At 44.4% G+C, this 15,523-nt stretch overlaps 1 protein-coding gene across 1 annotated transcript in view; it reads left to right on the plus strand.

Moving 5' to 3' along the window:
* Positions 1–15,523, plus strand: part of LOC139754514 (DNA-binding protein RFX2-like) — a 291,540-nt gene that overhangs the window by 115,596 nt on the left and 160,421 nt on the right. The window contains exon 2 of the mRNA XM_071671804.1: positions 13,493–13,797. Within this exon, the coding sequence (XP_071527905.1) occupies positions 13,507–13,797 (291 nt within the window). The 5' untranslated portion in view covers positions 13,493–13,506. The remainder of the gene's footprint in view (positions 1–13,492; positions 13,798–15,523) is intronic.

Genomic DNA, 15,523 nt, shown 5'->3' on the forward strand with positions numbered 1-15,523 from the left:
TTTTTTTTTTTTTCATTTTCCGTCAGTTGAGCAGGAGGGAGAGGTGGGTGAGTGGGTGCCTCCTACGTTGGTATCCTGTTTCTACCACACGTTTTACACCACCACCATAGACAACCTCGTTGGGAGCCATCGGGCCTCCGTTCACAAGTATCCTCTTACGTTTTCGTAGATGCTGTTGATTTCTACTTGTGCTTCCCTTTCCTTGACCCCAGATTTTCCAAGGTCATCATCATAGCCTTCCCCATTACCATTATCTGTCGCCGCAAGACGGTCGTGTAATGCACCACATCACATTCCCCCAGTGTATATCACTTCTCACATAGCCTAAAGGAGTTTATTGATGTGCCTCTCATCCAGATCCACAAGTTATTACACTGTGGTGTCCCTAAACTGCAACTCACTACCAATTTAAAGTGTTCGTGGACACACGTAAGGATGGCTCTTCCTGTTCTCTGTCGTTGGGGGCTCTATCCTTACCTTTCAACGTAACCTAACCCTGGTTACAATGTGACCAGCTCAGTCACATGCTCGACACATTTTCTGTTCATGTTTGTAAGTACGTCTTTTATTTCATAGAGTGGAGGAATTAACATTAAAGAAATATCAGAAAGACACTGCCCTGGCGATGGGGGAGAAAGAATACAGTGAAGCAGTTTATCCCGCTGGGCACCGATGTTTGGGTACAATGATGACCTGGTATTTGATCTTACATTTGAAGGATTAAGTGAGGTCACTTATACTCGAGCGTCGTACCGTTAAGGTGAAGGGACGTACCTTCGTCGTGGTCAAGTGTCGCACCATCGTGGTCCGCGGGATTTTAGATACACGACGCTAACTTTGATGAGTTATTATACAGCACTGGGAGCAGACTTGTTGCGGCGCCAGCACTCACCTGGAACACGGCGAAACGCGCGCCAGCTCCCCACATAGATGTGTCGATGATGATGAGAGTCCCCGGATGGCCCTACCACCACCTCCCAGACACAAGACAGAGGAGTCCCCGGGTTACCTTTACCAGCTCCTCCCAGACACAAGACAGAGGAGTTCCCGGGTTACCTTTACCAGTTCCTCCCAGACACAAGACAGAGGAGTTCCCGGGTTACCTTTACCAGCTCCTCCCAGACACAAGACTGAGGAGTCCCCGGGTTACCTTTACCAGCTCCTCCCAGACACAAGACAGAGGAGTCCCCGGGTTACCTTTACCAGGTCCTCCCAGACGCAATACAGAGGAGTCCCCGGGTTACCTTTACCAGCTCCCAGACACAAGACTGAGGAGTCCCCGGGTTACCTTTACCAGCTCCTCCCAGACGCAAGACAGAGGAGTCCAGTGGTGGACGGGCGGTATGCACTGCCCATAGCGGGCAGAATGCAACTCCGTGTCCGACGGTCCGGTGACCGGCACAGGAGGTGGTGGGTCGTGTCCTCCACACATGTGCGGGAAAAAAAAAGTCATACACACCTCCTCAAGGAGGCATGAGATGTCGAACGTGTAAACAGGTTTCTCTCTCTCGTCTCAGGCAGGAGGAGCGCTGCCGCTCTCAACGTGTAATGATGTATTCAGTCGTCGTATCGTGTCGTGTCGCGTGGAAAAGCTGCGTCCGCTTCCTTGATGTCGGGTGGGAAGTAGCAGCGGCGGGTGCGACACCTGACCCACTCCTCACACGTCCTATCATAAAACTCATACATTGACAACCGCCTTTGGTGACGCGTTCACCTTTTACCCGCTGCTCGCCAGGAAGTATTGAAAGTATTTTTTTGATATTAGTTTCATGCACAGAAACGATGGCAAGGGACAGGATATATATATATATATATGCTTTTGCCATGGTATTGCATGGAGGAAATTGATGAGCTTGTCAGCTCTCATGACTGTCAGGGGTGTGTGTGTGTGTGTGTGTGTGTGTGTATGTTTGTGCGTGTGCATATTTACGTGACGTAATTGTTTATAATGACCTTACTGTGTTGTACGGGGAGGTTTTACACTTGTGGGGCCCCGTGTCTTTCTTAAGTTTTATTCAACTTTTTGTTTTTTGATTGCATTCGCAATTTCATCACTAAGCTTATGTAATTCATGCACATTGTTCCCGTGTGTGTGTGTGTGTGTGTGTGTGTGTGTGTGTGTGTGTGCAGCTACGCCCGCACATACAGACATACATGAAAGAGGAGAATATTGTAGTCATGAAAAGCCTCATTAAATCATTGAGGGCAGTTCGAGTATGTCACTTGTACAGAGAAGAACCAGGATCAATACGTTCTCCGCCTCTCTCTCACCACACATGTGTATACCCCTCACAGTAATTGGGTGTTGTGTGTGTGTGTGTGTGTGTATACATGTTGCCTCCCGCTACTCACGTGTATCCCCGGGACAATAATTGGGTGTTGCGTTGTTTGACTCTTGCGCTGCCAGGGTCTGTGGGTTGTTTAACTGTGTTCCGTGTGATGGAGGCCTCACCTCACCATACCCATTGTGTTTGGCCGCCCCTCCACATTTGAGGGTAAAGGTTTTTGAGATCTGAAATCCTGGGATTAGTTTAACTGTGGCTGGAGTGACTTTTTTTTTTTTTGAGGGATTTGTGTGTGGGTTGTATCTGTGATTTTCTTCTTGAAATCCTTGGTGTATTTAGGGATTGGCCAGTAGTGGGCCTGGCCTCCCATAAGGATTTTTTTTTAGGTTAGCTGAGACGGCACTGGCAACTTAGGCCCTAATCAAGGCCATATCATTAACTGTGTTATATATATATATATATATATATATATATATATATATATATATATATATATATATATATATATATATATATATATATTCCTATGAGTCCACGGGGAAAACGAAACACGGTAACTTCCCAAGTGCACTTTCGTGTAATAATCGCATCATCAGGGGAGACAAAAGAGAAATATAACAATCAGTTGATATACAACGAAGAGACGTTGCTAGGACGCCATTTGGTAAACATGCGATTGTCCAAGACCATCAGCGTATCATAAACTTAATGATGTGGACAAGAAGGTGAATTGTTTACAAATTCCATCAACAATAAAGTTATCCAATTTGTATAGACCATCTCTTACATTAAGATTAGAATTCTTTGTGTATTTAATAATAGAGTATTCAATGATATTTCTCGTGGTAATAGAGTTAGAGTTAATAACTTAGATGGCATTACTGTAGTTAATACAATGTCAGTTTTTAACGTGGTTAAAAGGAAGAACTAAAAGATTCTTGGTGTCAATGGTAGGTTTGGTTCAACTCTATAAAATGATTTCTTTGCTAACTTAAGGGATTTATCAATGAAAGATCTAGGGTACTTTAACCTAGATCCAATAGAATATATATATATATATATATATATATATATATATATATATGAGATGTTTGAGGACAATGTGTGGTGTGAGGTGGTTTGATCGAGTAAGTAACGTAAGGGTAAGAGAGATGTGTGGAAATAAAAAGAGCGTGGTTGAGAGAGCAGAAGAGGGTGTTTTGAAATGGTTTGGGCACAGGGAGAGAATGAGTGAGGAAAGATTGACCAAGAGGATATATGTGTCGGAGGTGGAGGGAACGAGGAGAAGAGGGAGACCAAATTGGAGGTGGAAAGATGGAGTGAAAAGGATTTTGTGTGATCGGGGCCTGAACATGCAGGAGGGTGAAAGGAGGGCAAGGAATAGAGTGAATTGGAGCGATGTGGTATACAGGGGTTGACGTGCTGTCAGTGGATTGAATCAAGGCATGTGAAGCGTCTGGGGTAAACCATGGAAAGCTGTGTAGGTATGTATATTTGCGTGTGTGGACGTGTGTATGTACATGTGTATGGGGGGGGGTTGGGCCATTTCTTTCGTCTGTTTCCTTGCGCTACCTCGCAAACGCGGGAGACAGCGACAAAGTATAAAAAAAAAGTATATATATATATATATATATATATATATATATATATATATATATATATATATATATATATATATATATTATCCCTAGGGATAGGGGAGAAAGAATACTTCCCGCGTATTCCCTGCGTGTCGTAGAAGGCGACTAAAAGGGGAGGGAGCGGGGGCTGGAAATCCTCCCCTCTCGTTTTTTTTTTTTTTTTTTTTTTTTTTAATTTTCCAAAAGAAGGAACAGAGAAGGGGGCCAGGTGAGGATATTCCCTCAGAGGCCCAGTCCTCTGTTCTTAACGCTACCTTGCTAACGCGGGAAATGGCGGGTTGTTTGAAAGAAAAGAAAGATATATATATATATATATATATATATATATATATATATATATATATATATATATATATATACATATGTAAACACGAATATTGTGCATATGAACGCACATTTTTCATAGAACACATAGTACCCTCCAGCAGTAAGGATTCTAACCAGGACCTTTTGCGTTCCCAACTACCACGCAAAAGGTCCTGGTTCGAATCCTTGCTGTTGGAGGGTATTTATTATGTGACACACACACACACACACACACTAGCCTAAGCTAGGTACCCCTTTTATCGACTATCTCCTAGTGGGTGGATAAACAGCTGAGTTCACTTTGGACCGACTCACAGCCAGGATTCGAACATATGCGGATGACCCTGGGCTGCTCATGAGGGCGTTACAGTCAGGAACGCAAACCGTTGCACCACGGAAGTTCAGAGCTCCCAGAACAAATGTTCACACACCCAAGAACTGGCGAATTTTGCAGGATATGTCGGCATTTTCCGGCTTCTCATTGGCTTTCATTCATAAAAGTGTTGCCTTTCTGTCTTCTCTTATCTTGATTATGATTGGCTACTGATAACGTTGTTTTTATTAGAAGACTGGTACATACATACATACATACATACATACATACATACATACATACATACATGCATACATGCCCTCCTCAGATCCCGTCAGCCAGGATGAGTTACGCCAGCTTGAATGATAATCACGAGAAGAAAAATAAACGATCCAGATGAAATATTTCTGGGTTGAAATCATAGAGAGATTTAGTCCAGGGGGTTACAGTGTTACACTGTGGTAATACTCCTTTTAAATGGGTTCCGGGTTATAGAACCTCCTTCAGGCGACACGCCTTCCTCCCCAATCACAGGGAAGCTTAGATCCACCCCAAGCTGAAACTGTGTTCGCGTGTGTGTGTGTGTGTGTGTGTGTGTGTGTGTGTGTGTGTGTTCTTTGTGGTGTCTGTTGACCCGCGCCAGACAGACTGACACAGCAGGAGTGGACAGTGACGGACCTCACCAGGACTTGGTGTGCCGGGAGCCCGTCCCGTCAGGAACATAGCAGACATTGTTATATTGTGTCATATTCACACGGACTGCAATTACAGGGTTTCTCTCTCAGGGTTCTAGCCGGGACATAGTGATACCTGACTAAGGTTTATTGTGGGTACAAACCTATGATGCTCTCGTGATAAAGTCATAGTACATCTGGTCGCTTAGAGTAGTGTTTCTGACGAGGTGAACACCAGTAAGCCGCCTCATTGTCCCTCAGGCTATCGTGAGAGAACGAGGTTCTTTCTTTACTCCTCCAGGTTGTCGCTCCATTGGGGAATTTCGCTTCTGGGCGTTATATATCTTTCAGCTGTGCTTCATGATGGTTGTATCTTCCTAAGAAGGAGGAGAATGCACGAATTCTGGTATGGAAGCAAGAATAAGTGGGTACACGTGAGATTTCTAGGTGCACTGGGCACACAGAACGCATGATCAGGCCGTTGCTTCCCGTAACATCTCATCAGTCCCTCGTCCTATGTATGTGTGTGTGTGTGTGTGTGTGTGTGTGTGTGTGTACGTATATGATAAAAGGAGTCTTAAGAATGTTATCAAGAAAATATTGCCTTAAAGATGTGGGTCGTTGATCTTGGAAAGACACGAGATGCTAAAGAGTTTGGGGAATTTCGCTTCTGGGCGTTATATATCTTTCAGCTGTGCTTCATGATGGTTGTATCTTCCTAAGAAGGAGGAGAATGCACGAATTCTGGTATGGAAGCAAGAATAAGTGGGTACACGTGAGATTTCTAGGTGCACTGGGCACACAGAACGCATGATCAGGCCGTTGCTTCCCGTAACATCTCATCAGTCCCTCGTCCTATGTATGTGTGTGTGTGTGTGTGTGTGTGTGTGTGTGTGTGTGTGTGTGTGTGTGTGTACGTATATGATAAAAGGAGTCTTAAGAATGTTATCAAGAAAATATTGCCTTAAAGATGTGGGTCGTTGATCTTGGAAAGACACGAGATGCTAAAGAGTTTGATGGTAATCGGATTTATTCCTTTTATTCCCCTCACCCCCCCCCCCCCGCCTCCCCCCCTGAAGTGACATCTTCTTCTTCTTCTTCTTCTTCTTCGAGAGAGAGAGAGAGAGAGAGAGAGAGAGAGAGAGAGAGAGAGAGAGAGAGAGAGAGAGAGAGTGAGAGAGAGAGAGAGAGAGAGAGAGAGAGAGAGAGAGAGAGAGAGAGAGAAGCCGTTTCGTAATTAAAGATCACCTGATATCCTCCCTTCAGTATTTGTTTTAAATTGTGTGTCGAACACAAAGGGATTGTTCCCAGAATCTTTAAAGGATCCTTTTGTAGCGCCTTCCTCACTCTCAGCTTGGGGCAGCGAGTAATGATGATGATGATGATGATGATGATGATGATGATGATGATGGAGAGTAAAGATGTCGGTATTGAAATCGGTTGATTGTGGCTTTGAAAAAACTCTCGGACGTTTCTTATTGAAAATCATCTTTGTGTTGTTAGTGAGTACTGGTCTGGCATTACTGGAACAACTGCTGGCGCTCTGCTTCATCACGCCTGACCCGACCTTCATGTGGTCAGGGATGCCGTTGGTCGGTGGTGGGTCATGTGGTATGTCAGTGGTGTTGGTGGCGGGCCATGTCGTATGTTATGAGTGGTGGTGGGCCATGTTGTGTGTTGGTGGTGGTGGTGTTATGTGTTGGTGGTGGTGGTGGTGGTGTTATGTGTTGGTGGTGGTGGTGGTGTTTGTGTTGTAGGGGAAGAAGGGTAGCAACGTTCCTGTAGGAGCTGCTGTAGTAGAAGACGGGCTTGGACGATGTTCTGTGGGGGATTCTGCCTGGGGGAGATCGCGGGAGGCGTGGCACCACAGAGCCCCTACTGCAGGCTGCTGAACCACGCCTCGGCTGTCTGAGAGCCAGTGGACTGACTGACTGAGTGACAGCTTACTCCCTGGGTGCTTCACTGATCCATGATTATTGGAGAGGCAAAGTTGTGTCGACCACGCCGATGGCGTGAATTGTGTGGGAGTGGCAGCATATGTATATTTTACGGTGGACCCCCAGGAAAATGTGACTAGATCCTTGATTGGTGGGAGTCACATAAGGCTAGACCTCATGTGTAGGTCGTTGTTAGACGTCTGTGTATACTTGGGATATGACCTTACCTAGGTCACATAGTGTCACACGTAAGATGCTCGATGAGATAATGATGGTGACCTAATATTTGCAATGACACTGATTTCACAACAACATGTCTGATGTCACTCGGGAAGGATGCCTTATTATTATTATAAACATTATAAACATTATTATTATTATTATTATTATTATTATTATTATTATTATTATATTATTATTATCATCGTTATTATTATTATTGTTGTTGTTGTTGTTGTTATGTACGGTTCTGGGCACCAGTTGATCATTCGCCCTCTACCTCCGGGTATGTAGGTCAGTGATGCCTCGTCTGCCGGGCTGGCTAGGTCTGAGTGTAGGGTTATCGTGAGTGTGGTGCACGCGCCACGGTACGTGTGAGGTAATGTGCGAGAGCATTACGGATATTATGATGTGGGAAGGAACGAGTTCTTGGACCGGGGGGGAGGGGGGAGTACGTCAAAAAGGGGCGTACTAACCACAGACGGCAAAGAAGTGGCGCGTCAACGCGTAAGGCGTAAGCTGTCGCAAAAACGTATACCAAACTTAACGTTATTGATTCCCTTTGGACGTCTACGCATTGGGATGTCAGTCTGGCTCGCTCTCTCTCTCTCTCTCTCTCTCTCTCTCTCTCTCTCTCTCTCTCTCTCTCTCTCTCTCTCTCTCTCTCTCTCTCTCTCTCTCGTTTTAGGTGGTATTGAGGGAGCAGTCTTCTGTTTACCAGATTTACATGCCGTTACCATGGCGACCTTTGAGATATGGTCACGATGCCAAGTCAACGAAGAGAGAGAGAGAGAGAGAGAGAGAGAGAGAGAGAGAGAGAGAGAGAGAGAGAGAGAGAGAGAGAGAGAGAGAGCGTTTGGATATTGGCGAGTTTTGTGTTAGTGGCAGGCAAGGTTCTTAGGCTGACCCGGTCGCTGGTGGTACCTGGCACCACCCTACACCACCACTATCATCATCATCATCATCATCTGTACCTGAACCTCTCTCTCTCTCTCTCTCTCTCTCTCTCTCTCTCTCTCTCTCTCTCTCTCTCTCTCTCTCTCTCTCTCTCTCTCTCTACTTTCGCTCATTCATGGCGGCATCTCTACGTATTTATTGATGTTCTTTACGATTCACTGGAAGGCGGATGAGGGGTGGGGGATGCTGTTACCTTATCTTATTTTGTTAATCGGGTTCATCCGCCATTTCTCGGGTACACATAGGTTGAATGTGTGTGTGTGTGTGTGTGTGTGTGTGTGTGTGTGTGTGTGTGTGTGTGTGTGTGTGTGTTGGGTTATCTATTTGTACTGTACGTGGAGGGAGTTTTACACTCGGTGTGGCCCCCATCACTTCAACATTCTCTGCTATGCTTGTCTGTATTAACCACGTGTCAAGTCATTGTATTCCATTCATCCACTACTTTTATACTACAAGAGTACTTATTTACATCTTATTTTTTTTTTAATCAAGTTTCTTGCTCCATTTCATGTCGTATCCATTGGTTATCCAAATCCCTCCATCTTCCGTCCAACTTCTTACCGTCTCCCTCATCTAAGAACTATGATCAGGTCACCCCTCACTCTTCTATCTTTGGTGCCCTCCTGTGGACCCTTCTCTATGTTTGTGATACTTCAGCTGCGGTGGCCGCACGCTAGGGAAGCATGTTCATAATAAAGGTTTAGCCTCATGTGCGATATGAACGGCTGGCTGATTTTTTTTTCACCCCCTCCACTCCACACACACTTGAAGCTTCTGTTCTTATATTTGGTTGGACTCCACACACACTTGAAGCTTCTGTTCTTATATTTGGTTGGACTCCACACACACTTGAAGCTTCTGTTCTTATATTTGGTTGGACTCCACACACGCTTGAAGCTTCTGTTCTTATATTTGGTTGGACTCCACACACACTTGAAGCTTCTGTTCTTATATTTGGTTGGACTCCACACACACTTGAAGCTTCTGTTCTTATATTTGGTTGGTCTCCTTCATGTGGGATTTTCCACACACTGAGTTCTGAAGCCAATTTCCTGCTTGATGATAATAAGGCCTTCCTTCGACGTGTCCCTTCCTCGTTACTCTTACGTTAGCTGGGGTCCAGTGTTATCACACCATCCGTGGAGGTTGTCAAGGAATCCCAGTAGCCCGATACTATAATCTCTCTCTCTCTCTCTCTCTCTCTCTCTCTCTCTCTCTCTCTCTCTCTCTCTCTCTCTCTCTCTCTCTCTCTCTCCCCATGACCTCTGCGTCATGTGCCGACATATTCAGGCAGGAGCCAGTGCCTTCAGCCAAGTCATTTGCATAAATCTAAGACCTGAGAGTAGTGGTCCCAGAACAAAATTCTGTGGCACTTTGCTGTGTTGGTCACCTGGACGACCAGTTTTCAGGTTTGGTTAATGGCTTGTTTGTTCTACTTGGGCAGGGAGGTTTACACTCATGTACTGATTCATTTCCTCAGCTCTGTTTGTAGGAGGCATTTGCTTGTGTCTGTATTGTACTAGTGAAGAATATTTTACGACTTAATAGTTATAGTACTACACACACACACACACACACACACACACACGAATAGTAAACACGGTAACTGAGAATATATTATACGGTACACCATATGATAATAGTGATCATTATATGCTTCAGTCCAATTACGTGGCGAACAAGACTCTGATACTTAATAGCAGACTCAGGGAGGAGAAAGAATCGTGGAAACACCAGAGTGTAATTTCTGTGGTAACAAGAACTGAGCGATGGAGTTCAGCAGCCGGGAGCCAAGGCAATGTGGTGTATGTTCCATAAGATTTACAGCGAAGGAGCAGGGGACATGGATACCTGTAGCCACAGATATATAAGGGAGTTTAGAAAGATGGAGAAGTGGCTCAGTAAAGGATTTCAAAAGTGGATCATCTCGATATGCTGTAAAGAAGATATAGACGGAACTCCAGTGAACTGGCATGTATAAGTCATGTTTGAGCAAGAAAATGGTTATACCTGGATAAGGAAAGAGAAATAGAGAAGCTTTTGAGAAGAATTTTGCGGACGAGGCAGAGGATAATCTAAAACATTTCCATGAATTAATCAGAGGGAAATTGATAGTTAAAGAGCGGCTGATCAGGGTAAGGGATTCAGAGGGAAAGGTTATAGATGATGATGTAATGATTTATAAGGAGTTGGTTGACAAATGCAATATTGTTTTCACAAATAGTCGAAGGCTCATTCATGGTCCTGATGAAATTTCTCTCATATTATGCTTGAGATGTGTGAAGATGCTTGGACAGACCTCTTGAAAAGTTGTTCATGATATCAATGGAAAAAAGTTAAATGCTGAGGAAATGAAAGGGCAGTCGTCCTACCTGTTCTTAAGAAGAGAGACCAAGAGGAGGCGCACCACTACAGACATGTCTCCAAGGCCATTGAGGTCAGGTCTGCAATGTAATTAAAAAGATGTCCAGACAGGAACTGGGATAACTTCCTTGAGAGGAGAACCTAGCTGTTTGCTAGAGAACACGGTTTATGGGGAAAGAGATCATGCATGAAAAGCATTCTAGGTTTCTACGAGAGAATGAACTCTGTTTAGACAGAAGGGAAGACTGGCCGGAATTATCTGTATCTGGTCTGTCAGAAAGCATTTGACACTACCACATACGAGGCTTGTAAAGAGGCTGGATCTTTAGGTAGGAATAAGGGGGGAGGCTGCTTTGTTGGATAGAATACCATCGAAACGGAAGAGAGCAAAAGACGCATGCCAGGGAAGCCTTCTCGAGATGTGTTGAGGTCATCAGTGGCGTGCTCAAAGTTCTATTCTGGGACCATTACTCTTCTTGATCTATTCCTGTCACTTAAGATTGGGATTGGACTCCTTCCTGGTTTTGTTTGCGGATGATGCCGAGGTCATGTGTGGAAAGCAAGGAGAATTGCACCAGATTACAAACAATTTCCAGAATTGTTATGATACATTATTGATAACATGAAATCCGAGTAACTGTCAAGTAATGAGGATGGGACACAGTTAAAGAAGACTGATTTGAATGTTATCTAACGAGATAAGATTTAGGATTTTTTTATTAGACGTACTTTGGAACTGACATCGTCTCTTAACCTGTCGCCAAAATTCCTCAAGAGAATAGTAAAGAAGACAAAGTGTGTGTCCTGCAAATATTAGAATGACGGTGGGATATATGGATACGGAAATATTAAGCAAGCTGTTCACACCCAACATTAGGCCGGAACTCGAATGCGCTTCTCAATGGTCACGACATTCAAAGAAACAAAACTTAATATTAGAAGTTGCAGTGGAGGGCAACAAAGACTACAGTAATTAAGAGAACCGAGGGGAAAAGCTAGAGGCTTTGGATTTGCTCACCATGGAAGAGAGAAATCCGAGTGGTGACCTGATCGTAAACTTTGTTTTTAAACAGTTCGATAACGTGGATCATATCCTCGAAAGTTGCAACAACCAGCGGCCGTAGCATGAAGCTAAGTGTGAAACTTGTCGGAAAAGGTTTAAAGAGCAGTGGATGAGTGGAATCGATTGAGGTATGAGACAGTAGATGTGCATAACGTACAGAAGTTTGGAAAAGAGATGGGGTCCCACGTTTGTAATCCTCCCTCCCTCCCTCCCTCCCTCTGCACTACAGGTAGGAAAGTTACAACCGGAGGAAGAGGGAGATCGGTCCTCTGAATTAGAGACAGCCTTTGGTTGAAGGATGTTCAAGAAGGTACCATATTGACACATTACATAAGGTGGAGAGTTACTAGGAAGGAAGTGCTTTGTGGATGTTGATTATTTTCGCAGGATTTCGTGTTGGTGATGATCAACGGAGGATAACAGAAACGGCTCGCTCGCTCAAAAGTGATAGGCGCGAACTGTTGCTTGATGATTGGGAAGGATTTGGCCCCAGGAAATGATGATAGGTTGTGGAATAAGGGAAATTGAGTCGCTTATAAGTTTTGGTAAATAACGTAGAATCTCGTGAAAATGACTTGAGGAACAATCCTTTAAACAACATTAGAGATGCCGGTATGGAGGCGGGCAAAAGGCGAAGCATGGAAGTGGGTAGTGGGTGGCTCACAGTGGGAGAGGGTAGCTGGGGGACAAAGGACGAGATGTAAGGGAGGGGAGACAGCGATTTGGCTAGGTTGTAGTGGAAATCAAAGGAAATCAATCCTTGTTAGAGAGCTTTTGGTGTGCAGTGGTAGAGACACGATATACTGAACATTGAGGTTGGTTCCCTCAGTGGAAGTAGAGGAGACGATTAAGCTTAAGGCAAAGGAGGGTGCGAGTTGCAGAATTCAACTAGACGTCGTCGGAACTACCATACAGTGGACTGTGTGGACCAAAAGATCATCTGTGATGTTTGATTTGCAACGGAGATTACATCGAGGCAGAAGATTACAGTTCAGGACTTTTCCCAAATAGAAGAAGAGTTTGTGGAGGATCTGGATGTTAAAAGAATGGCTCAGATGGTATAGAACCTCAAGTGGATCGTATAAGTCACGATGTTTGACGTACTTTTTATCCATTTGACGTGAATTTCCCATTGAAGTTTGTAGTACGTGATTTTGATATTCCAGTTCTTGGAAGACGCACTTGTCTCGAAGCCTTAGGTTGATGAAGGCTTGTAAGCATTATTTTTCAGGAGTAGAGTGGCGAAGGACTCTGCGACATGAGAGAAGTTTGTGATGTGTGATTGTTGCGTATCCGACCATTTTTCGAACTTTCCTCTTCATGGTTAGAATTAACGGTCGAGCCAGTGTGTCGTCGAGAATGCCAGGAGAGAGATGGAATTTGTGGTGTTGGGATTTTAAAAACCTTGTGAATTGTTTGCACCTGATGAAGCGGATTGCCTCCGTGAAACATGTTGTACTGCATGTAGAGAAAAAATATGTAGAATAGAATTATCTGAACTGAGAGAGAGAGAGAGAGAGGTCGATAACAATGTCACTATCGTTTGATATCTATTTTTACTATGGTCAATGTTGGTATTTAATGTTATTCATATGTTCTGATGAGGCACTCGCCATTTCCATGTTCACTTGCAAATGATTTTCATGTAGACTGCTGCAGTAACTCACGTGTGTCTGGTAGTAAGCTGGATGTCAGCCCATCATCCTAGTGTGAACTTTTTTTCTCTCCTGGCAGGTTCTGGGGGTGTGATGACGACGACCAGTGGGGGATACGTAGCAGATATGCCAGCAGCAGCAGCGGCGGCGGGCGGCGGTAGTAATCACGCCTCACCGTCTCCGTCGTCGTCATCGCCGTCATCATCCGATGGCGGGGCCGCCACCACCACCTGCACTACGACCAGCAGCACCACCACCACCACGAGAAGCTCTTCGTCTTCTCAGCCCTCGCCCATCACCTCCGCCACCTCCATCTCTGTCACCAACTCCTCCTCCTCACCTCTCCTCACCATCGTGCCCGCGGTACACGGCAGCCCTACCAGGGTAAGTGATGCCATCTCCACATTCCTCTACTACTGCAATGCCACAAGGGAGGAGAGGCGTTAAAATACAAAGGCCCATGTCAGTCTAAGGAGTGAAGAGCCTTTAACAAAAGCAGTACCACCATATATATATATATATATGTATATATATATATATAACATACAAACCTCCAACACCCAGGATCGAACCCGGGACTCCTGTGCAAGAGGCGGGAATGGTAACCGCTAGGCTATAGATCCATATCCTAACAGCATTCCCGCCTCTTGTACAGGGGTCTCGGTTTCGATCCTGGCTGTTGGAGGTTTGTGTGTTCTATGAAGGTGATTGTCCAATCACGTTTACCAAATGGCGTCCTAGCTTCGTCTCTTCGATGTATATCAACTGACTATTATATTTCTCTCTTGTGTCTCCGCTGATGTGATTATTACACGAAAGTGCACTTGGGAATTTTTCGTGTTTCATTTTCCCCGTGGACTCATAGGAATATCTTGATCACTCGCAAAATTGTGATCTTTTCCAATATATATATATATATATATATATATATATATATATATATATATATATATATATATATATATATATTCCTATGAGTCCACGGGGAAAATGAAACACGAAAAGTTCCCAAGTGCACTTTCGTGTAATAATCACATCATCAGGGGAGACACAAGAGAGAAATATAACAGTCAGTTGATATACATCGAAGAGACGAAACTAGGACGCCATTTGGTAAACATGTGATTGTCCAAAACATTGTTTTGGACAATCACATATATATATATATATATATTTTTTTTTTTTTTTTTTTTTGCCGCTGTCTCCCGTGTTTGCGAGGTAGCGCAAGGAAACAGACGAAAGAAATGGCCCAACCCACCCCCATACACATGTATATACATACGTCCACACACGCAAATATACATACCTACACAGCTTTCCATGGTTTACCCCAGACGCTTCACATGCCTTGATTCAATCCACTGACAGCACCTCAACCCCGGTATACCACATCGCTCCAATTCACTCTATTCCTTGCCCTCCTTTCACCCTCCTGCATGTTCAGGCCCCGATCACACAAAATCTTTTTCACTCCATCTTTCCACCTCCAATTTGGTCTCCCTCTTCTCCTCGTTCCCTCCACCTCCGACACATATATCCTCTTGGTCAATCTTTCCTCACTCATTCTCTCCATGTGCCCAAACCATTTCAAAACACCCTCTTCTGCTCTCTCAACCACGCTCTTTTTATTTCCACACATCTCTCTTACCCTTACGTTACTTACTCGATCAACCCACCTCACACCACACATTGTCCTCAAACATCTCATTTCCAGCACATCCATCCTCCTGCGCACAACTCTATCCATAGCCCACGCCTCGCAACCATACAACATTGTTGGAACCACTATTCCTTCAAACATACCCATTTTTGCTTTCCGAGATAATGTTTTCGACTTCCACACATTCTTCAAGGCTCCCAGAATTTTCGCCCCCTCCCCCACCCTATGATCCACTTCCGTTTCCATGGTTCCATCCGCTGCCAGATCCACTCCCAGGTATCTAAAACACTTCACTTCCTCCAGTTTTTCTCCATTCAAACTCACCTCCCAATTGACTTGACCCTCAACCCTACTGTACCTAATAACCTTGCTCTTATTCACATTTACTCTTAACTTTCTTCTTTCACACACTTTACCAAACTCAGTCACCAGCTTCTGCAGTTTCTCACA

This window comes from Panulirus ornatus, chromosome 17 (assembly GCF_036320965.1).
Source record: "Panulirus ornatus isolate Po-2019 chromosome 17, ASM3632096v1, whole genome shotgun sequence".
NCBI classification, from domain to species: domain Eukaryota; kingdom Metazoa; phylum Arthropoda; class Malacostraca; order Decapoda; family Palinuridae; genus Panulirus; species Panulirus ornatus.